The sequence below is a fragment of the Mustelus asterias genome, chromosome 3 (genome assembly GCF_964213995.1).
Source record: "Mustelus asterias chromosome 3, sMusAst1.hap1.1, whole genome shotgun sequence".
Lineage (NCBI taxonomy): Eukaryota > Metazoa > Chordata > Chondrichthyes > Carcharhiniformes > Triakidae > Mustelus > Mustelus asterias.
Window position 1 is genome coordinate 87,031,971 of NC_135803.1, and position 23,202 is coordinate 87,055,172.

A 23,202-nucleotide genomic window follows, 5' to 3' on the forward strand; every position below is an offset into this window, starting at 1 on the left:
GTTTCCCCTATCTGTTCTTGACTTAATTCCCTTTGGATCAGATCCCTTTCCAGCTCACGGAGAATTTTCTGGTAACGAGTACTGACAGGGTCATGCTATCAAATTAAAATTGCCAAGTCATGTTGCAGCTGTATAGAACTTTAGTTAGGCAACATTTGGATCGTTGCATAGAGTTCTGGTCGCCACACTACCAGAAGGATGTGGAAGCTTTGGAAAGGGTACAGAAAAGGTTTACCAGAATGTTGCCTGGTTTGGAGGGTATTAGCTATGAGGAGAGATTGGACAAACTTGGTTTGTTTTCACTTGAACATCGGAGGCTGAAAGGCGTTCACAAGAAGTGAACGCCTTTCTGTAGAGAAGTTCACAACATTATGAGAGTCATGGATAGAATGGATAGTCGGAGTCTTTTTCCCAGGGTAGAAATGTCAATTACTAGGGAACATAGGTTTAAGGGAAAAGGAGAAAGTTGAAAGGAGATGTGAGAGGCAAGTTTTTTCACACAGGTGGTAAGTGCCAGGAATGCGCTGCCAGAGGAGGTGGTAGAAGCAGATACAACAGCAACATTTAAGAGGCATCTTGACAGATACATGAATAAGCAGGGAATAGAGGGATGCAGACCACATAGAGGCAAAAGGTCTTTAGTTTAGAACAGCATCATGTGTCGGCACAGGCGTGGTGGGCCGAAAGGCCTATTCCTGTGCTGTACTGTTCTTTGATCTTTATTAGCCGAGGCATGTAAAGAAGAGCAGGGAGATAATGATGGAGCTTTATAAAATGCTGGTCAGGCCACAGCTGGAATAGTGTGTGCAGTTCTGGTCGCCACACGATAGGAAGGATGTGATTGCATTGGAAAAGGTGCCAAAGAGATTCACCGATATGTTGACTGGGCTGGAATGTGTCAGCTTGAAGGGAGGCTGGCTAGGCTGGAGTTGTTTTCCTTAGAGCAGAGAAGGCTGAGGAGGGACCTGATTGACGTGTACAAAATTATGAGGGACGTAGGGCCATAGGAATTAGGAGCAGAAGTAGGCAAATTCAGCCCTTGGAGCCTTTTCCACCATTCAATCACATCATGGCTGATCTCTCCCTGGTCTCAAACCCACCTCCCCACCTACATAAGAACATAAGAACATAAGAAATAGGAGCAGGAGTAGGCCATCTAGCCCCTCGAGCCTGCCCCACCATTCAATAAGATCATGGCTGATCTGAAGTGGATCAGTTCCACTTACCCACCTGATCCCCATAACCCCTAATTCCCTTACCGATCAGGAATCCATCTATCCGTGATTTAAACATATTCAACGAGGTAGCCTCCACCACTTCAGTGGGCAGAGAATTCCAGAGATTCACCACCCGCTGAGAGAAGAAGTTCTTCCTCAACTCTGGCCTAAACTGACCCCCCTTTATTTTGAGGCTGTGCCCTCTAGTTCTGGTTTCCTTTCTAAGTGGAAAGAATCTCTCCACTTCTACCCTATCCAGCCCCTTCATTATCTTATAGGTCTCTATAAGATCCCCCCTCAGCCTTCTAAATTCCAACGAATACAAACCCAATCTGCTCAGTCTCTCCTCATGATCAACACCCCTCATCTCTGGTATCAACCTGGTGAACCTTCTCTGCACTCCCTCCAAGGCCAATATATCCTTCCGCAAATAAGGGGACCAATACTGCACACAGTATTCCAGCTGCTCCACCTGTTCCACCTGTTCTCCATATCCCTTTTAAATAGGAATAAATGGGGATTTATAGACATAAATAAGGTAGATAGGAAGACAGTTTTCCCCTTAGTATTGGGGACAATAGCCAAGAGGCTCAGATGTTCACGTTCAAGTGAAAACAAACTAAGTTTATCCAATCTTTCTTTGTAGCTAATACCCTCCAAACCAGGCAACATAGAACTCATAGAAATCATAGAAACCCTACAGTGCAGAAGGAGGCCATTCGGCCCATCGAGTCTGCACCGACCACAATCCCACCCCGGCCCTACTCCCACATATTTACCCACTAATCCCTCTAACCTACGCATCCCAGGACTCTAAGGGGCAATTTTTAACCTGGCCAATCAACCTAACCTGCACATCTTTGGACTGTGGGAGGAAACCGGAGCACCCGGAGGAAAGATGTGTGGGTTAGGTTGATTGGCCAGGTTAAAAAAATTGCCCCTTAGAGTCCTGGGATGCGTAGGTTAGAGGGATTAGCGGGTAAAATATGTGGGGGTAGGGGCTGGGTGGGATTGTGGTCGGTGCAGACTCGATGGGCCGAATGGCCTCCTTCTGCACTGTAGGGTTTCTATGATTCTATGAAACCCACGCAGACACGAGGAGAATGTGCAAACTCCACACAGACAGTGACCTGAGCCGGGAATCGAACCCGGGACCCTGGAGCTGTGAAGCAGCAGTGCTAACCACTGTGCTACCGTGCCGCCCGACTGTGCTACCGTGCCGCCCGGTAGAATCCTGGTAAACCTCTTCTGTACCCTGTCCAAAGCCCCCACATCCTTCTGGTAGTGTGGTGACCAGAACTACATCCAATATTCCAAATGTTGCCTAATTAAAGTTCTATACAGCTGCAACAAGACTTGCCAATTTTTATACTCTATGTCCCGAACAATGAAGGCAAGCATGCCATATAGCCTTCTTGACCATCTTATCCACTTGTGTTGCTACTTTCAGGGAACTGTGGACCTGTATGCATGGATCCCCCTGTATGTTAATGCTTCTAAGGGTACTTCCCTCCTGCATTGGACCTTCCAAAATGCATCACCTCACATTTGTCCAGATTAAATTCCATTCTCTGCCCAAGTCTCCAGCCTATCTATATCTTCTGGCACTATCCTCTGCTCTCCCAATCTTTGTGTCAACCGCAAACTTACTATTCAGACCACCTACATTCTCGCATATTCCTTTTAACCACTTTATCTACTTGTTCTGCTGCCTTCAAGGATCTATGGACATGCACCCCAAGGTGCCCCTAATCCTCTGTACTTCCTGATGTCCTACTGTTCATTATGTTTTCCCTTGCCATGTTAGTCCTCCCAAAATGCAACATCTCACACTTTTCAGGGTTAAATCCATTTGCCTCACTATTCTCCCCATTTCATCAGCCCATCTATATTGTTCGTTATTCTTTGGCTTTCCTCCTCGCTCCTGTGTGGGTGGCACAGATATCTCATAGTGCCAGGGACCCGGGTTCATTTCCAGCCTTGGGTTTGCACATTCTCCCTCTGTGTCTGCGTGGGTTTCCTTCAGTGCTCTGGTTTCTTCCCACAATCCAAAGATTGATAGGTTAGGTGGATTGGCCATGGTAAATGTGTGGGACTATGGGGATAGGATGGAGGGATGGATGGGATGCTAGTTCGGAGAATCGGTGTAGACTCGGACTGAATCTTTCTGTATGGTTGGATTCTATGGTATTTACCACACCACCAATGTTTGTGAATTCTGTGAACTTACTGATCATACATTTACACCTATATCATTAATGGACACAACAGACAGCAAGGGTCTTAGCACCAATCCTTGCAGTACACACTGGACACAGGCTTCCACAAAAACAACTTTCAACCATCATCTAATTAAAGTAAAGTTTATAAAGTGTCACAAGTTGGCTTACATGAACACTGCAATGAAGATACTGTGAAAATCCCATCGTCGCCACACTCAGGCGCCTGTTCGGGTACACTGAGGGAGAATTTAGCATGGTCAATCCATCTAACCAGCACGTCTTTCGGACTATGGAAGGAAACCGGAGCACCCAGAGGAAACCTACACAGACATGGGGAGAACATGCAGATTCCATACAGACAGTGACCCAAGCTGGGAATCGAACCCGGCTCCTGGCACTGTGAGACAGCAGTGCTAACTACTGTGCCACTACACCACCCAACCTCTGTTTCCTGCCACCAAGCCAATTTGCAAATTGACCTGGATCCCATGGGTTCTTACCTTCTTGATCAGACTCTCATGCAGGACCTTGTCAAAACCTTACTGAAGTCCACACGCAAAAATGAAAAATGCTGGAAAATCTCGGCAGGTCTGACCGCATCCACAGATGCTGTCAGACCTGCTGAGATTTTCGCATTTTCTGTTTTCGTTTCAGATTCCATCTTCCGCACTATTTTGCCCTTGCTGAAGTCCATGTAGATTATACCAACAACACTGCCCTCATCTAGACACCTAGTCACTTCAAAAAAATTCTATCCAATTTGTTTGACATTATCGTCCCCTGACAAACCCATGCTGACAATCCTTGAATAATTCTTGCCTCTCCAAATGTCCCTCAGAATTTTTTCCAATAATTTCCCTACCACTGATGTTAGACTCACTGGCTTGTAATTACCTGTATTTTCCCTACTCTTCTTGAATAATGGTACCACATTAGCTATCCCTAGTCCTCTGCACCTCTCCTGTGGCCAGACAGAATTTGTAAATTAGCTTCAGAGCCCCTGCAACCTCCTTCCTTGCTTCGCACAGCAACCTGGGATACATCTCATCTGGGCCTAGGGATTTATCCACTTTTAAACTCACTAAAACCACTAACACCACCTCCCTCTCAATGTTAATTTGTTCCATTATATCATAGTCTCCCTTTCTGCTTTCTATACCTACATTGTGCTTCCCCACAGTGAACACAGGTGCAAAATAGCCATTTAAGATCTCATGCACATCTTTCAGCTCCACACACAGATTGCCACTTTGATCCTTAATGGGCCCTATTCTTTCCCTGGTTACCCTCTTGCCCTTAATTTACTTGTAAAACACCTTGGGATTTGCCCACGTGTTTTTTCATTCCTGTTCTTTGTTCTCCTAATTTCTTTTTTAAGTACCCCTCTGTACTTTCTATACTCCATTAGGGCATCCAATATTTTCAGCCTCCTGTATTTACCATAAGCTTCCCTTTATTTCCTTATGCAATGCTATATATCCCTTCACATCCAGGGTTCTCATAGAATCCCTACCATGCAGTAGGAGGCCATTCAGCCCATCAAGTCTGTACTGACTCAGCATCTTACCCAGGCACAGCCCCCATCCCCCCCCCAACAAGTTCTCTGGAATTGTTGGTCCTACACTTTACCTTGATGGGAACATGTTGGCTTTGTGCTCTGTTTCCTTTTTGAATGGCTGCCAATGCTCTGATATTCATAGAATCATAGAAACCCTACAGTGCAGAAAGAGGCCACTTGGCCCATCGTGTATGCACCGACCACAATCCCACCCAGGCCCTACCTCCATATCCCTACACATTTTACCTCCAATCCCTCCAACCTACGCATCTCAGGACTCTAAGGGGCAATTTTAGCATGGCCAATCAACCTAACCCGCACATCTTTGGACTGTGGGAGGAGACCGGAGCACCCAGAGGAAACCCACGCAGACACGAGGAGAATGTGCAAACTCCACACAGACAGTGACCCGAGCCGGGAATCGAACCCAGGTCCCTGGAGCTGTGAAGCAGCAGTGCTAACCACTGTGCTACCGTGCCGCTATTTATATTCTTATAAATAGCTGTGAACCATGACCTCTGACTGTTCACTCTCCCCCTTCAGAATGTCCTGCAGCTGTTAAGTAACATCCCTGGCCTTGGCACCAACAAGGCAACATACCAACCACACCTGTGGTTGCAGAAACGCCTGTCTGCACCCCTCATTATTGAGTCTCCTATCGCTATTGCTCTTCCACTCTTACTCCTCCCCCATTGTGCAGCTAAGTCACCCACAGTACCCTGAACTTGGCTCTGGCTGCATTCCCCAGAGGATATATCTTTCTCACCATTTTCCAACAGAGAAAAACGGTTCTTGAGTGAGATGCACTCTGCGGCTGAGCTAACTTCCAGCCTGCCTCCCTTCTTCTGACTGGTGGTCATCCATTCCCTCACTGGCTGCACTTTCTTAAGCTGTGGGTTGACCACGTCTAAAAATATGTTATCCATGAACCTCTCAGCCTCTGGATCTAATGATTTGCTTCCAGTCGATGCTCAAGCTCCGAAACCCAGCTCTTAAGCTAGTCAAACCGGAGTGTCTAGGAATTCCCACATGCTGCAGACCGTGCAAAATATGGGACTGAGATCCCCAGTCATACTTTTAGTTCAGTAAGAAGTCTCTCACAACACCAGGTTAAAGTCCAACAGGTTTATTTGGAATCATGAGCTTTCGGAGCGCTAGTCCTTCATCAGGTGTGTGGAGAGGTAGGTTTCATAAACAGGGCAAATACAGACAAAGACACAATTGCAATAGTGCTGAGTGGGCCACTGTGTATGTGCTGATCTGTCAGTGGGGAGATTGAAACATGCACAGTGCCTCCCCCCCAACCCCGACTGCCGGCCTTCCAATGTTTTCCCAGGTCCCTTCTCCCCGATCGCTGGCCTCCCCCTCCTAATGACTGGCCTCCAGACCGCCACCCCCCACTTCCGATCACCTATGGGACCATCCCCCAGGCCAGCCCTGCTCTCCTTCAGCCTTCGATCGCCGACCTACAGGCCATCCCACAGGCAATCTCCAATCCCCGATTTCCCCCCCTCCCCCCCAAAGCCAACCGCAATCGCCCCCTGATTCCCTCCCCCACCGATCCTCTTCGAGAGTGGCAGCGGCAGTGGCAGCGGCAGCGGCACCCCCCCAACATCACAGACCACTCACCAGTATGCTCCACCAAGATGTCCAGTGGGCAGTGCAGTTGTGCTCCTTGGGCAGTGCCTGGGTGCCAGGCTGGCACCCTCCCTGCCCCAACCTCCCAAGGGGGCCTCAATGGCCTTTGTCCCCACCAGTGGGGTGAAGACACCTGTTCTCTGTTAGTGGGGAGCTGTTGTAAACCCTGCTGGTGGGAACCTCTCCCAACGCTGGAGGGAGACGCTAGTAGGCCCAGAGTATACCGTCCCGGGCCCACTTATCATATGGAAATTGCTATTTTCTTAAATTTATTCCAAGTTGAAAATTATTTAAGTTATTTTAATAAAAGCTAGAACTCTTACGTTTCCTTAATGTAGCTTTAAAGTGGAGAAAAACAACTTACCCGCTACCTACCAATCTGCTCTCTCTCTTGTAGTCTCTACTCCTGCAGCATGATGTGGTGAACCACCGTTGGTTCCCACCAGGTAGTACTGAGCCAGGGTCTGGCCAGTACTATGAGTCTGTATATATGTTACTGTTGGGGTTAGGGTTGGGCTGTTCTACATGTTACTGTTGGGGTTAGGGTTGGGCTGTTCTACCTGTAATATAGTTATTATGGTACATCCCAGTCGGGCTCCGCCTCCTGGGAGAGGTATAAAGGTCACTGCTCTGTCTGGGACCCTTCAGTCTGGGATCGTGTACCCTCGCGTAGTAGTCAATAAAAGCCTTTATTTCCTCGAGCATCTCTAGCCTCGTGAGTTATATCGCGCATCAATTTTATTGACTACTAATTGAACTCTCGTCGTTGAAAAAAAAAAGAAAACGATACAGAGAGCATGGAGCAAATGCTTAAACCCGAACGGCTTACGCTGGACCCACGTGCGGCGGGCGCCTCCAACACCTTCGACCACTGGTTGAAATGTTTTCAGGATTACCTCGAAGCCTCCGCAGCGGTCACCACAGACGACGACAGACTCCGGGTCCTCCACGCGAGGGTAAGCGACGTATATTTAGCGATCCGTGCGGCTACAAAGGGGCCCTCGAGCTTCTTAAGAAGCGCTACATTAAACCGCCAAACGAGATGCATGCTCGATATCTCTTAGCCACTCGACGACGGCAGCCCGGCAAAACGACGGAACAGTATGCATGCGAGCTCCTACAGCGAGCCAGGGGCTGTAACTGCAAAGCAGTGTCGGCAGACCAGAACATGAACGACCTCGCTCAAGATGCGTTTGTGGCGGGAATCGGATCGTCTTATATCCGACTTCGGCTGTTGGAGCAAGGTAATCTCGATCTCACTAAGTCTATAGAGCTAGCGGATACGCTAGAAACGGCCTCCAAAAGCCTGGCGATGTATCCCGACGACCACGTGGAGACAGCGTGGCAGGGGCAGTCACAGACCCCACTTCATCCAGCGGGACCAAAAAGCTGCGTGATTGCGTTCCCACCCTCGGGCCTGACGACGGCAGCAGCACCAGGTGGCCCGCGGTGTTACTTCTGTGGGGGAGTGAAACACACTCGGCAGCGATGTCCCACTAAAGCGGTGTTGTGCTCCGCCTGCGGCAAGAAGGGGCATTATTCGAGGGTATGTCGATCCAAACTTACATCCAGGAACAGCAGTGCGGCGTGTGACTCCCCGGAGCCAGTTTCCTCGTCGTCGGCATCGTCGAGGGTTTCTTCCACGTGCGAGGCCAGGACGTCGCCATTCCAGACGTCGGAGTCGCAAGAGACGCGCGACCACCAGGGGTCGCTGATTTTGGCGCCATCACCCACGTGCGACCTATGGGAGCAGCCATTTTGGTCGGCACCGACCGTGAATGACCAGCAGGGGTCGCCATCATCCATCTCAGCTGCCTGCAGTGGCGCTCACGAACCAACGGTGGCGTCAATCATCCTGGACCAGGCAAAGCCTCACAGACTTGACAAGTCCATGATGGACATACAGGTAAACAAACGCACGATTTATTGTCTGTTTGACAGCGGGAGCACGGAGAGCTTTATTCACCCAGACGCCGTGAAGCGGTGTGGCCTCCAGATCCAGCCTGTCAAGCAGACAATTTCGATGGCGTCAAGGTCCCGGTCTGTCACTGTGCTAGGGAGTTGCGTGGTAAATCTAACGGTGCAGGGCACGGTTTACGAGAGCTTCAAGCTCCTGGTGTTACCGCACCTTTGCGCGCCAATACTCCTCGGACTAAATTTCATGGTCCACTTGAAGAGTGTAACCCTACAGTACGGTGGGCCACTCCCTCCGCTTTCAGTGGGAGAACAGCAGCCTCCAAATTGCCCAACGTGCTCCACCTGTAGCCTCTCGACGCTTAAGATTACCACACCCTCCTTATTCCAGAATCTCGTGCCAGGCTGCAAGCCCATCGCGACTAAGAGTAGGCGTTACAGCGCTGAGGATTGGATCTTCATTCGATCTGAGGTTCAGCGGCTCCTCAAGGAAGGGATCATACAACCTAGCGCTAGTCCTTGGAGAGCGCAGGTCGTAGTGGTCAAGAGTGGGAACAAACCCCGGATGGTCATAGACTATAGTCAGACCATTAACAGATACATGCAGCTGGATGCGTATCCCCTCCCGCGCATTTCTGACATGGTCAACCAGATTGCGCAGTACCGGGTGTTCTCCACCATCGACCTAAAGTCTGCTTACCACCAGCTCCTCATTCGCCCAGAGGACCGACAATACACGGCTTTTGAGGAGGATGGTCGCTTGTACCATTTTCTAAGGGTTCCTTTTGGTGTCACCAATGGGGTCTCGGTCTTCCAGCGTGCTATGGACCGAATGGTGGACCATAACTGACTGCGGGCTACCTTCCCGTACCTGGATAACGTCACCATCTGTGGCCATGACCAGCAGGACCACGATACCAACCTTCTCAGATTCCTACGCACTGCATCTCGCCTGAATCTGACCTACAACAGGGAGAAGTGTGTATTTCGCACGCGCCGCCTAGCTATCCTCGGATACGTGGTGGAAAACGGGGTCATTGGCCCTGATCCAGACCGTATGCATCCCCTCCTCGAACTTCCCCTGCCCACTAGCGTAAAAGCACTGAGAAGATGCTTAGGCTTCTTCTCTTACTACGCACAGTGGGTTCCCAATTACGCGGACAAAGCCCGTCCGCTCATCAAGTCTACCTCTTTTCCCCTAGCACCAGAGGCTCGTTTGGCCTTTGAAAAACTAAAAGCCGACATCGCAAAAGCCACGATGCATGCTATCGATGAGTCCATCCCCTTCCAGGTGGAGAGCGATGCATCTGATTTCGCCCTGGCCGCCACACTTAACCAGGCGGGCAGGCCCGTCGCCTTTTTCTCTCGCACCCTCCAAGGCCCCGAAATTCGACATTCAGCGGTGGAAAAGGAGGCCCAGGCCATTGTGGAGGCCGTCCGGCATTGGCGCCATTACTTGGCGGGAAAACGGTTTTCCCTGCTCACGGACCAGCGGTCCGTGGCGTTCATGTTCAATAACACGTTACGGGGCAAGATCAAGAACGATAAGATCTTGAGGTGGAGAATCGAACTCTCCACCTATAATTACGACATCATGTATCGTCCAGGGAAACTCAACGAGCCCTCGGATGCCCTGTCGCGTGGAATATGCGCTAGTATGCAGGAGAATCGATTGCAGGCTCTCCACAATGACCTCTGCCATCCAGGGGTCACTCGGCTCTACCACTTCATAAAAGCCCGGAATCTACCCTACTCGGTGGAGGATGTCAGGTCCATAACCAGAAGCTGCCGGGTATGCGCGGAATGCAAACAGCACTTTTACCGACCTGACAGGGCACAACTCGTTAAGGCCACTCGTCCCTTCGAAAGACTGAGTGTGGATTTTAAGGGCCCCCTTCCCTCGACAGATCGGAATGTGTACTTCCTCAATGTGGTTGATGAGTACTCACGATTCCCTTTTGTCATTCCCTGTTCTGATATGACCGCTGCCACGGTTATCAAGGCATTTCGTGATCTTTTCACCCTGTTCGGTTACCCCTGTTACATCCACAGCGATAGGAGCTCGTCGTTCATGAGCGATGACTTGAGGCAATACCTGCTCTCATACGGGATTGCCTCTAGTAGAACCACGAGCTACAACCCTAGGGGTAACGGACAGGTGGAACGTGAGAATGCTACAGTCTGGAAGGCTGTCTTACTGGCGTTGAAGTCAAAAGGCCTTCCAGTCTCCCGTTGGCAAGAGGTGCTCCCTGATGCGCTCCACTCCATACGCTCACTCCTGTGTACGGCAACCAACGCTACTCCCCATGAGAGACTGTTTTCATTCCCTCGGAAGTCTTCCTCTGGGACCTCATTACCGTCTTGGTTGACGTACTCAGGACCTGTCCTCCTGCGGCGACATGTTAGGACCCGCAAGTCCGACTCTTTGGTTGAACAGGTCCATCTCCTCCACGCCAACCCTCAGTATGCCTATGTGGCATACCCTGACGGGCGAGAAGACACGGTCTCGATTCGAGACCTGGCGCCAGCAGGGGGCTTGGAAACCCCTGTCGCTCCCACACCTCCTGTTAGAGACCCCCCAACTATTGTTTCTCCTCCTGATACGGCGCGGGCAGCATCGGGACCATCACTTAACCCTTTTACTCCCGTGTACAGCTTGCCTGAGTCCAGAAGATGGTCGCCACTTCAAGGCGTGTCCGAGTTCAGCGGATTGTCACCACCTTGGGGTCAACCGACCCATGAGACATCGGAGGAGCCGTTGGACACCGCCTTGGGGAGAACTCCACCGCGAGTGCCTACACCGGTGTCATCGCCGGTGTTGAGGAGGTCACAACGACGGTGCGGTCCCCCTGACCGTCTGAACTTATAGACTGATGACCAATTGTTCTGTGTTTTTTTTGTACCCCGCCGGCCTTTGTCTTCAAAGGAGGGGTGAATGTGGTGAACCATCGTTGGTTCCCACCAGGTAGTACTGAGCCAGGGTCTGGCCAGTACGATGAGTCTGTATATATGTTACTGTTGGGGTTAGGGTTGGGCTGTTCTATATGTTACTGTTGGGGTTAGGGTTGGGCTGTAATATAGTTATTATGGTACATCCCAGTTGGGCTCCGCCTCCTGGGAGAGGTATAAAGGTCACTGCTCTGTCTGGGACCCTTCAGTCTGGGATCGTGTATTATATATGGTAGCTCTATTGTAGTAGTCAATAAAAGCCTTTATTTCCTCGAGCATCTCTAGCCTCGTGAGTTATATCGCGCATCACATGGTAAGACAATTTTCTCCACTTGGCCACCTTCTCTCCAAGGAAAACACATCCAACCTCGCCAATCTATCCTCATAGTTACAGCTGTTTAGCCCTGGAATGGGGAGGCAGTGAGGGCACGGATGAGGATCGCTCCAGTGTCAGGGATGGAGATGAGGATCTCTCCAGTGTTGGGGACGGGGATGAGGATCGCTCCAGTGTCAGGGATGGAGATGAGGATCTCTCCAGTGTTGGGGACGGGGATGAGGATCGCTCCAGTGTTAGGGATGGGATGAGGATCGCTCCAGTGTCAGGGATGGAGATGAGGATCTCTCCAGTGTTGGGGACGGGGATGAGGATCGCTCCAGTGTCGAGATAGAGGATGAGGTGAGATCCTAAATGAATATTTCGCATAGGTATTTACTGTTAAGAAAAACATGCATGTTAGGGAACTTGGGGAAATGAATAGTGATGTCTTGGGTGTATATATTGCAGAGAAGGAGGTGCTGGAAGTCTTAAAACGCAGAAAGCAAATGTGTAAGGAGATTCCAGATAGCTCCAAGAAAAATAGGGTGGTAATAGTAGGGGACTTTAACTTTCACTGACTGAGACACATAGTATTAGAGGCTTGAATGGAGAGAAATTTGTTGAGCGTACTCAGGAGGAATTTTTCATTCAGTATGTGGATGGCCCAACCAGAAAGGGGGCAAAACTTGACCTCCTCTTGGGAAATAAGGAAGGGCAGGTGACAGAAGTGTCACTTTGCGACCAGTGACCATAGTTCCATTAGTTTTAAGATAGCTATGGAGAATGATCGGTCTGGCCCAAAAGTTAAAATTCTAAATTGGGATAAGGCCATTTTTGATGGTTTTAGACAGGAATTTATATATTTAGAATGAAGGTAGATACTGCTGTATCATTAATTCCTGAGACTACATACCAACAAAAGCTAAAGCATCTTCCTTTAAAATCAGCTGATGTGATTTTAAGGAGATGCACAGAAGAGATTGTGCCATTCAAAGGTTGCATCATGGACAACATAGAGTTGAGTGTTCAAACAGTAGAGTTGCTTCTCTGTGTGATCTGTGGTAATTTTCCAACTTGGGAAATCATGGCTGGAGAAGATAAAGCTTGCCAACAGACTGTCAATGCCAAAACAGATGAACAGCAACTTCTGGATAAATACAAGAGTGTATTTGAAGTGACTTGGCTCAATGAAACTCAAGATAATAGTCAACCAAAAAAATCTCAAAGCAAGAGCAGTGTCATGTGCAATTCGTCCCAAGGTTGAAGAAGAATTAAGTAGGACTTGTTAATACTTGTGTTCGAGCTGGTTACAGTGAGTGTCTGGACTACCCCCAATTGTAGCTGTCATGAAACCAGATGGTGCAGTTCATATTTGTGATGATTTTAAAACAGCCATCTATCCAGCAATTTGTGCTGATCAATATCCGCTTCCTTTAATTGAAGATTTGTTTGCTGGGTTATCAGGTTGGCAGAAATTCAGCAAGATTGATCTTTCACAAGCATATTTACAGATGTATGTAGCTGTTGAATCTCAACCATTGCTTACCATCATTACTCATAAAATCATTTTCGTTATAAAAGATTGCCTTTTGGAATAACATCAGCACCAGCCCTATTCCAAAGATGGATGGATCAGATTTAAATGCTCTCCCTGGTGTAAAAGAATCCAGTGAACAAGAGCACTTGAATAATTTAGAAGCAACATCGGAACATCTTCAAGCACATGGTCTGTGTATCAAGAAAGAAAAGTGTGACTTTTTCCAGACGTCAGTCCAGTATTTGGATCACATTATTGATCATAAAGGCCTGCATAAAGCACCCAAAAAGATGGACACTATTTTAGAAGCACCACTTCCGATGAATGTGACACAATTGAGGTCCTTTCTAGGATTAGAACGTTATTATGGAAAATTTGTTCCTAACTTAGCTACATTATTGAAATCACTGGATGGAGCAGGGACAGGAGTGGTTGTTGCAGGTTCCAGGGTTTAGATGTTTCAGTAAGTGCAGGGAAGGTGGTAAAAGAGGGGGAGGTGTGGCATTGTTAGTCAAGGACAGTATTACGGTGGCAGAAAGGACATTTGATGAGGACTCGTCTACTGAGGTAGTTTGGGCTGAGGTTAGAAACAGGAAAGGAGAGGTCACCCTGTTGGGAGTTTTTTATAGACCTCTGAAAAGTTCCAGAGATGTAGAGGAAAAGATTGCAAAGATGATTCTGGATAGGAGCAAAAGTAACAGGGTACTGGGGGACTTTAACTTTACAAATATTGACTGGAAAAGCTATCGTTCGAGTACTTTAGAGTTTTTGTCCAATGTGTGCAGGAAGGCTTCCTGACACAGTATGTAGATAGACCAACAAGAGGTGAGGCCACATTGGATTTGGTACTGGGTAATGAACCAGGCCAGGTGTTAGATTTGGAGGTAGGTGAGCACTTTGGTGACAGTGACCACAATTCGATTACGTTTACCTGAGCAATGGAAAAGGATAGGTATATACCAAAGGGCAAGAGTTATAGCTGGGGAAAGGAAATTATGGTGCGATTAGGCGAGATTTAGGCATAGGTTGGGGAAGGAAACTGCAGGGGATGGGCACAATTGTAATGTGGAACTTGTTCAAGGAACAGCTACTACGCGTCCTTGATAAATATGAAGCTGTCAGGCAGGGAGGAAGCAGACGTGTGAGGGAACCGTGGTTTACTAAGGAGGTTGAATCTCTTGTGAAGAGGAAGAAGGAGACTTATGTTAAGATGAGACGTGAAGGCTCAGTTAGGGCACTTGAGAGTTACAAGTTAGCCAGGAAGGATCTAAAGAAAGAGTTAAGGAGAGCCAGGAGGGGACATGAGAAGTCTTTGGTAGGTAGGATCAAGGAAAACCCGAAAGCTATAGGTATGTCAGGAGTAAAAAAATGACGAGGGTAAGATTAGGGCCAGTCAAGGACAGTAGTAGGAAGTTGTGCGTGGAGTCTGAAGAGATAGGAGAGACACTAAATGAATATTTTTTGTCGGTATTCACACTGGCGACGGACAGTGTTGTTGAGGGGAGTACTGAGATGCAGGGTGTTGGACTGGACAGGATTGAGGTTCATAAGGAGGAGGTGTTAGCAATTCTGGAAAGGGTAAAAATAGATAAGTCCTCTGGGCCGGATGGGATTTATCCTAGGATTCTCTGGGAGACTAGAGAGGAGATTGCAGAGCCTTTGGCTTTGATCTTTGTGTCGTCATTGTCTACAGGAACAGTGCCAGAAGACTGGAGGATAACAAATGTTGTCCCCTTGTTCAAGAAGGGGAGTAGGGACAACCTTGGTAATTATAGACTGGTGAGCCTTACTTCTTTGTGGGCAAAGTTTTGGAAAGGATTATAAGAGATAGGATTTATAATCACCTAGAAAGGAATAATTTGATTAGGGATAGTCAGCACAGTTTTGTGAAGGGTAGGTCGTGCCTCACAAATCTTATTGAGTTCTTTGAGAAGGTGATCAAAGAGGTGGATGAGGGTAAAGCGGTTGATGTGGTGTATATGGATTTCAGCAAAGCGTTTGATAAGGTTCCCCATGGTAAGCTTTTGCAGAAAATACAGACACATGGGATTGAGGGTGATTTAGTGGTTTGGATCAGGAATTGGCTAACTGTAAGAAACTAGTGGTGTACCGCAAGGATCTGTTTTGGGGCCACTGCTGTTTGTCATTTTTATTAATGGCCTAGATGAGGGTGTAGAAGGATGGATTAGTAAATTTGCGGATGACACTAAAGTCGGTGGAGTTGTAGACAGTGCGGAGGGAAGTGGCAGGTTACAGAGGGACATAGGTAAGCTGCAGAGCTGGGCTGAGAGGTGGCAAATAGAGTTTAATGTGGAAAAGTGTGAGGTGATTCACTTTGGAAGGAGTAACAGGAATACAAAGTACTGGGCTAATGGTAAGATACTTGGTAGTGTGGATGAACAGAGGGATCTGGGTGTCCATGTGCATAGATCCCTGAAAGTTGGCACCCAGGTTGATAGGGTTGTTAAGAAGGTGTACGGTGTGTTAGCTTTTATTGGTAGAGGGATTGAGTTTCGGAGTCAGGGGATCATGCTGCAACTGTACAAAACTCTGGTGCGGCCGCACTTGGAGTATTGCGTACAGTTCTGGTCGCCGCATTATACGAAAGATGTGGAAGTGTTGGAAAGGGTGCAGAGGAGATTTACCAGGATGTTGCCTGGTATGGTGGGAAAATCGTATGAGGAAAGGCTGAGGGGCTTGAGGTTGTTTTCGTTAGAGAGGAGAAGGTTAAGAGAACATAGAACAGCACAGCACAGAACAGGCCCTTCGGCCCACGATGTTGTGCCGAGCTTTATCTGAAACCAAGATCAAGCTACCCCACTTCCTATCATCCTGGTGTGCTCCATGTGCCTATCCAATAACCGCTTAAATGTTCCTAAAGTGTCTGACTCCACTATCACTGCAGGCAGTCCATTCCACACCCCAACCACTCTCTGCGTAAAGAACCTACCTCTGATATCCTTCCTGTATCTCCCACCACGAACGAAGTTATGCCCCCTTGTAATAGCTCCATCCACCCAAGGAAATAGTCTTTGAACGTTCACTCTATCTATCCCCTTCATCATTTTATAAACCTCTATTAAGTCTCCCCTCAGCCTCCTCCGCTCCAGAGAGAACAGCCCTAGCTCCCGCAACCTTTCCTCATAAGACCTACCCTCCAAACCAGGCAGCATCCTGGTAAATCTCCTCTGCACTCTTTCCAGCGCTTCCACATCCTTCCTATAGTGAGGTGACCAGAACTGCACACAATACTCCAAATGTGGTCTCACCAAGGTCCTGTATAGTTGCAGCATAACTCCACGGCTCTTAAACTCCAACCCCCTGTTAATAAAAGCTAACACACTATAGGCCTTCTTCACAGCTCTATCCACTTGAGTGGCAACCTTTAGAGATCTGTGGATATGAACCCCAAGATCTCTCTGTTCCTCCTCAGTCTTCAGGACTCTACCTTTGACCCTGTAATCCACATTTAAATTAGTCCTACCAAAATGAATCACCTCACATTTATCAGGGTTAAACTCCATTTGCCATTTTTCAGCCCAGCTTTGCATCCTATCTATGTCTCTTTGCAGCCTATAACAGCCCTCCACCTCATCCACTACCCCACCAATCTTGGTGTCATCAGAAGATCCACCCTTCAGCCCCTCCTCTAAGTCATTAATAAAAATCACAAAGAGCAGAGGACCAAGCACTGATCCCTGCGGCACTCCGCTAGCAATCTGCCTCCAATCCGAAAATTTTCCATCGACCACCACCCTCTGTCTTCGATCAGACAGCCAGTTACCTATCCAATCGGCCAACTTTCCCTCTATCCCACACCTCCTCACTTTCATCATAAGCCGACCATGGGGGACCTTATCAAACGCCTTACTAAAATCCATGTAGATGACATCAACTGCCCTACCTTCATCAACACACTTAGTTACCTCCTCAAAAAATTTTATCAAATTTGTGAGGCACGACTTGCCCTTCACGAATCCGTGCTGACTATCCCGGATTAATCCGCATCTTTCTAAATGGTCGTAAATCCCATCTCTAAGGACCTTTTCCATCAATTTACCAACCACCGAAGTAAGACTAACCGATCTATAATTACCAGGGTCGAAGGGCCTGTTCCTGTGCTGTATTGTTCTTTGTTCTTTGTTCTTTGTTCTATTCCCTTTCTTAAACAGAGGAACAACATTCGCCATTCTCCAGTCCCCTGGCACCATCCCCGTGGACAGCGAGGACCCAAAGATCAAAGCCAAAGGCTCTGCAATCTCATCCCTTGCCTCCCAAAGAATCCTAGGATACATTTCATCAGGCCCAGGGGACTTATCGACCTTCAGTTTATTCAAAACTGCCAGTACATCCTCCCTCCGAACATCTATTTCCTCCAGCCTATTAGCCTGTAACACCTTCTCTTCCTCAAAAACATGGCCCCTCTCCTTGGTGAACACTGAAGAAAAGTATTCATTCATCACCTCGCCTATCTCTACTGACTCCATACACAAGTTCCCACTACTGTCCTTGACCGGCCCTAACCTCACCCTGGTCATTCTTTTATTCCTCACATAAGAGTAAAAAGCCTTGGGGTTTTCCTTGATCCGACCCGCCAAGGACTTCTCGTGTCCCCTCCGAGCTCTCCTAAGCCCCTTTTTCAGCTCATTCCTTGCTAACTTGTAACCCTCAATCGAGCCATCTGAACCTTGTTTCCTCATCCCTACATAAGCTTCCCTCTTCCTTTTCACAAGACATTCCACCTCTTTCGTGAACCATGGTTCCCTCACTCGGCCATTTCCTCCCTGCCTGACAGGGACATACCTATCAAGGACATCCAGTATTTGTTCCTTGAAAAAGTTCCACTTTTCATTAGTTCCTTTCCCTGACAGTTTCTGTTCCCAACTTATGCCCCCTAATTCTTGCCTAATCGCATCAGAATTACCTCTCCCCCAATTGTAAACCTTGCCCTGCCGTACGGCCCTATCCCTCTCCATTGCAATAACAAAAGACACCGAATTGTGGTCACTATCTCCAAAGTGCTCTCCCACAACCAAATCTAACACTTGGCCCGGTTCATTTCCCAGTACCAAATCCAATGTGGCCTCACCTCTTGTCGGCCTATCCACATATTGTGTCAGGAAACCCTCCTGTACACACTGCACAAAAACTGCCCCATCCGAACTATTTGACCTACAAAGGTTCCAATCAATATTTGGAAAGTTAAAGTCCCCCATGACAACTACCCTGTGACCCCCACACATATCCATAATCTGCTTAGCAATTTCTTCCTCCACATCTCTATTACTATTTGGGGGCCTATAGTAAACTCCTAACAACGTGACCGCTCCTTTCCTATTTCTAACCTCAGCCCATATTACCTCAGTGTGCAGATCCCCCTCGAAGTGCCTTTCCGCAGCCGTTAAACTATCCTTGATTAACAATGCCACTCCTCCACCTCTTTTACCAGTTTCCCTACACTTAGTGAAACATCTATACCCTGGAACGTCCAACAACCATTCCTGTCCTTGTTGTACCCACGTCTCCGTAATGGCCACAACATCGTAGTCCCAAGTACCAATCCACGCCCCAAGTTCATCTACCTTGTTCCGGATGCTCCTTGCATTGAAGTAGACACACTTCAACCCAGCTTCCTGTCTACCGGTACCCACCCTTGACCCTGATACCTTCCCCAATACCTCACCACCCCCACTGACTTCTGGACGACAACTCCTTTTCCCATTCCCCTGACAAATTAGTTTAAACCCCCCTGAAGAGCCGTAACAAATTTCCCTCCTAGGATATTGGTGCCCCTCTGGTTCAGGTGCACCCCGTCCTGTTTGTACAGGTCCCACCTTCCCCAGAATGTGTTCCAATTATCCACGTATCTGAAACCCTCCCTCCTACACCATCCCTGCAACCACATGTTTAACTGCACTCTCTCCCTGTTCCTCAACTCGCTATCACGTGGCACCGGCAACGTACCAGAGATGACCACATGTTTTGTCTTGGCTCTCAGCTTCCAGCCCAGCTCCAGAAATTCCTGCTTTAAACCCCCGTCCCTTCTCTTACCTATGTCATTGGTACCAATGTGTACCACGACTTGTGACTGTTTCCCCTCCCCCTTCAGAATCCGGAAAACACGGTCTGAGACGTCACGGACCTTGGCATCCGGTAGGCAACATACCACCCGTGAGTCTCTTTTGCTGCCACAGAACCTCCTATCTATCCCTCTAACTAACGAGTCCCCAATTACTATTGCCCTCTCGCTCTGCCCCTTACCCTCCCGAGCCACAGAGATGGACACAGTGCTGGAGATCCTCTCACTACGGCTCACCACTGGTATGTCATCCCCCTCAACCGTATCCAAAGCGGAATACTTGTTGCTAAGGGGAACGACCACTGGGGATCCCTGCACAGACTGCTTCCTCCCAGCCCCTCTCACCGTCACCCATCTGTTTTCATTCCTAGAGGTGACTTATTAGAGGCATACAAGATGATCAGAGGTGGATAGGGTGGATAGTGAGAGCCTTTTTCCTCGGATGGTGATGGCTAACACGAGGGGACATAGCTCTAAATTGAGGGGTGAGAGATATGGTTCTTTACTCAGAGAGTAGTAAGGGCGTGGAATGCCCTGCCTGCAGCAGTAGTGGACTCGTCAACATTAAGAACATTCAAATGGTTATTGGATAAACATATGGATGATATTGGAATAGTGTAGATTAGAGGGGCTTTAGATTGGTTTCATTGGTCAGCGCAACATCGAGGGCCGAAGGGCCTGTACTGTGCTGTTATGTTCTATGTTCTAATTTACTATGTGTGAAACAGTCATGGGACTGGACGACAGAATGTGAGAAAGCATACAAGGATGTCAAAGAGACTTTGCAGAAGTCTGAAATATTAATTCATTTTAATCCAAAACTACCATTAATGCTTGCTTGCTTGTGACACTTCACCTTATGGAGAAGGGGCAGTCGTTTCACATATTATGTCTTTGGAAGAAAAACACCAAATAGCTTTTGCTTTGTGTACTGGTGCTGAATCTAACTATGCTCAGCTCGAAAAATAAGCATTGAATATAATTTTTGGCGTATGGAGGTTTCATCATTATGTGATCTCATTTCACATTATTGACTGATGATCGACCCTTAACTATTATTATTGGGCTATATAAAGGCATACCGTCATTAGCTGCATGTTGATTGCAAAGATGGTCACTGATCTTGTCGGCACACTCTTATGATGTAAAGTATTGTCAATCAGAATGCCATGCTAGTGTTGATGCATTATCAATTTAGAGCTATGTCCCCTCGTGTTAGCCATCACCATCCGAGGAAAAAGGCTCTCACTATCCACCCTATCCACCTCTGATCATCTTGTATGCCTCTAATAAGTCACCTCTAGGAATGAAAACAGATGGGTGACGGTGAGAGGGGCTGGGAGGAAGCAGTCTGTGCAGGGATCCCCTGTGGTCGTTCCCCTTATTTAGTGAACAGGTGCTACCTACTAATTTTGCTCATATTCTTTTTTGTTGGTTGTGGACCATTTGCCTGTGACAGCTTCTCAAATTCAGAGACATACCAGAAATGAAGCCCTGATGGGGAAAGTGATGGATATGGTGTTGAAACGAACAATAGCTGGAACGCTTCCTGATTTGAAACCATGGGGTTGATTCTTCCAAAAAAACTCAAGTGCCCAACAGGCAGGAAATACAGGATATTTTCAAATCAGTTTTTTTGAACGAGCTGAGTGGACTCTGTGCATCAGCATGTTGAGCGGGCCACTGTACATGTGCCAATGCTAATTTGTCATCGCACTGAGCAACCCCCTCCATCTCCGGCTTCCCGATTGCTTCCTCAACTCCCCTGATCGCTGGCCTCCATAATCACCCCACCCCCATATCGAGCCCGACCACATCCCCTCCCCTCCGCATGGCCAGCCCCGACCACCCCCTCAACATGTCCAGCCCCAATCGCGCCCCCCCCCCCCGCCGCAATGTCTAGCCTGATCACCCCCCTCCTTTCAATCCCACCAATCCCTAATACAGAGTCAGTAGTGGCCCCCTCCCCCACTAATGATCGGCCCCACTCCCTTGGCACTGCTTGGTGCCCGGTGGGCAAGGCCAGGGTGCCAGGCTGGCACTGACCAAGGGGCACCTCCTCCCCCCCACCGCCTCCAACCTCCCAGGGGGACCTTAGTGGCCTCTGTCACCACCATCGGGGTGATCACACCTGGTCCCCATTGACAAGGAGGGGAGGGGATGTACACTTCCTGATTTCCTGGTGGGGATGTGGTCGGGCTGGATATGGGGGTGGGGTGATTATGGAGGCCAGCGATCAGAGGAAGCTTTAATCTGAGGGTCCGGGCTTGCTAATGACGTGGAAATTGACATCTCCATATTGTAATCAGCCTTGCACTGTGAAATGGTGTGAGACTGATTGCATTTTTAAAAAATGGTCTGGGAGAGTCGCAATTGGCTGGACGTTGGCTGCGACTACAGGATTCCCGCTGGTATCTCCCAGCCCACTGCGCTACTCAAGCATATGTGTCAAGAATGCTTGATGTAACCGTCCAAGGTGGGTGTCTATTGTGGGGAATCTGAGTGATTATTCCTCCTAGTCTCTGTGGAAGAGTTCGCACTGCGCAACCCCCTCTATCTCCGGCCCGACCACATCCACATGAAGGACATCCTGGTATGGTCCGAATGGAGTAATTAGCACATAGTCATTTTTGGTAGTTGGGTTTGGATACACAGATTGAAGAATAAGTGGGGCAGCGTCAATCCTATGCACGAATAAAAAATATACCATCATTGTCTCCTTTACACCCTTTGGAGTGGCCTAAAATTCCATGGCAATGATTGCATGTAGATTTGTTTGAGGGTTACATGTTCTTAGTCATAAATGATGTACACTCAAAGTGGCCAGAAGTTGTTATTGTGAGATCTACTACAACTTAACAAATGATTGAAAAACTTGATGAAAGTTTTGCAAGATTTGGTAAACTGGAACAGATTGTTGACGATAATGGTTCACAGTTTACTTCACAGGAATTTAAGGGTAAATGGTATTCAGCATATGAAATCCACACCTTATCATCCATCAAGCAATGGATATATAAATACTCAGGCCATCTTGTTTGGAGCCAAGCCTCCATTAGTATGGCATCATTATATTCCTATGTTGCCATTTGTGCCTATGGCTCACTAATCTTTATTGTTTAGTCCTTATTTCATTCACTGTTCATCTGACCCTACCTAATACCTTCCTATTTCTGATGCTGCCTGTCACTCCCAACCCTTTGTGCACCTTGTTTCTCGTGCCTGATCACATTCAGGCCTACCTCACCTCTCTCAATTGCTTCACTGTCTGTAACTTGGCATAGTTCTGTTCCGGCACACAGTAACAGATAAGCAAAAATTCTTTCCAACGATATATTGCAAAACCAAAGGCATTATCTTCAGTCGTCATTGCAAATGCTGTTCCTGAACCAACTTGATCGCTGACGCCTGATTGAGGCTGTTAGCAACCTTGGTGTCATATATGGCCCCAAACTGACCACATATCCACACTCATACTAAGACTGCCTATTTGGAATGTTTTACTATTTTGTTTGAAGTGAACCAGTACAAATTACTACTTTGATGTTGTAGAATTGTAATTTATTTCCAGATTTGTCTTTTCTTTGTAGCTTTACTTCACCCTGGAGATAAGTTAAAACCGGAGCCGGAGCTATATTTGAAATTGAGGCAGCCTGGGACCAGTGTGCTGCCTGCTAAACATGTGGAGAAGAGGCATTCTACCAGGTAAAAAAGAGATCCAGCCTGTCCATCAGGGTTGGACCTGCTGATCTTGTTAAGGTTGAGATAATGT

The 23,202-nt window shown here is 47.9% G+C and overlaps 1 protein-coding gene across 1 annotated transcript in view; it reads left to right on the forward strand.

Annotated features, from left to right (window-relative positions):
* The window catches only part of efcab12 (EF-hand calcium binding domain 12), an 80,347-nt gene that overhangs the window by 27,450 nt on the left and 29,695 nt on the right, over window positions 1–23,202 (forward strand). Inside the window, exon 3 of the mRNA XM_078209287.1 lies at window positions 23,021–23,135. Coding sequence (XP_078065413.1) covers window positions 23,021–23,135 — 115 coding nt within the window. The remainder of the gene's footprint in view (window positions 1–23,020; window positions 23,136–23,202) is intronic.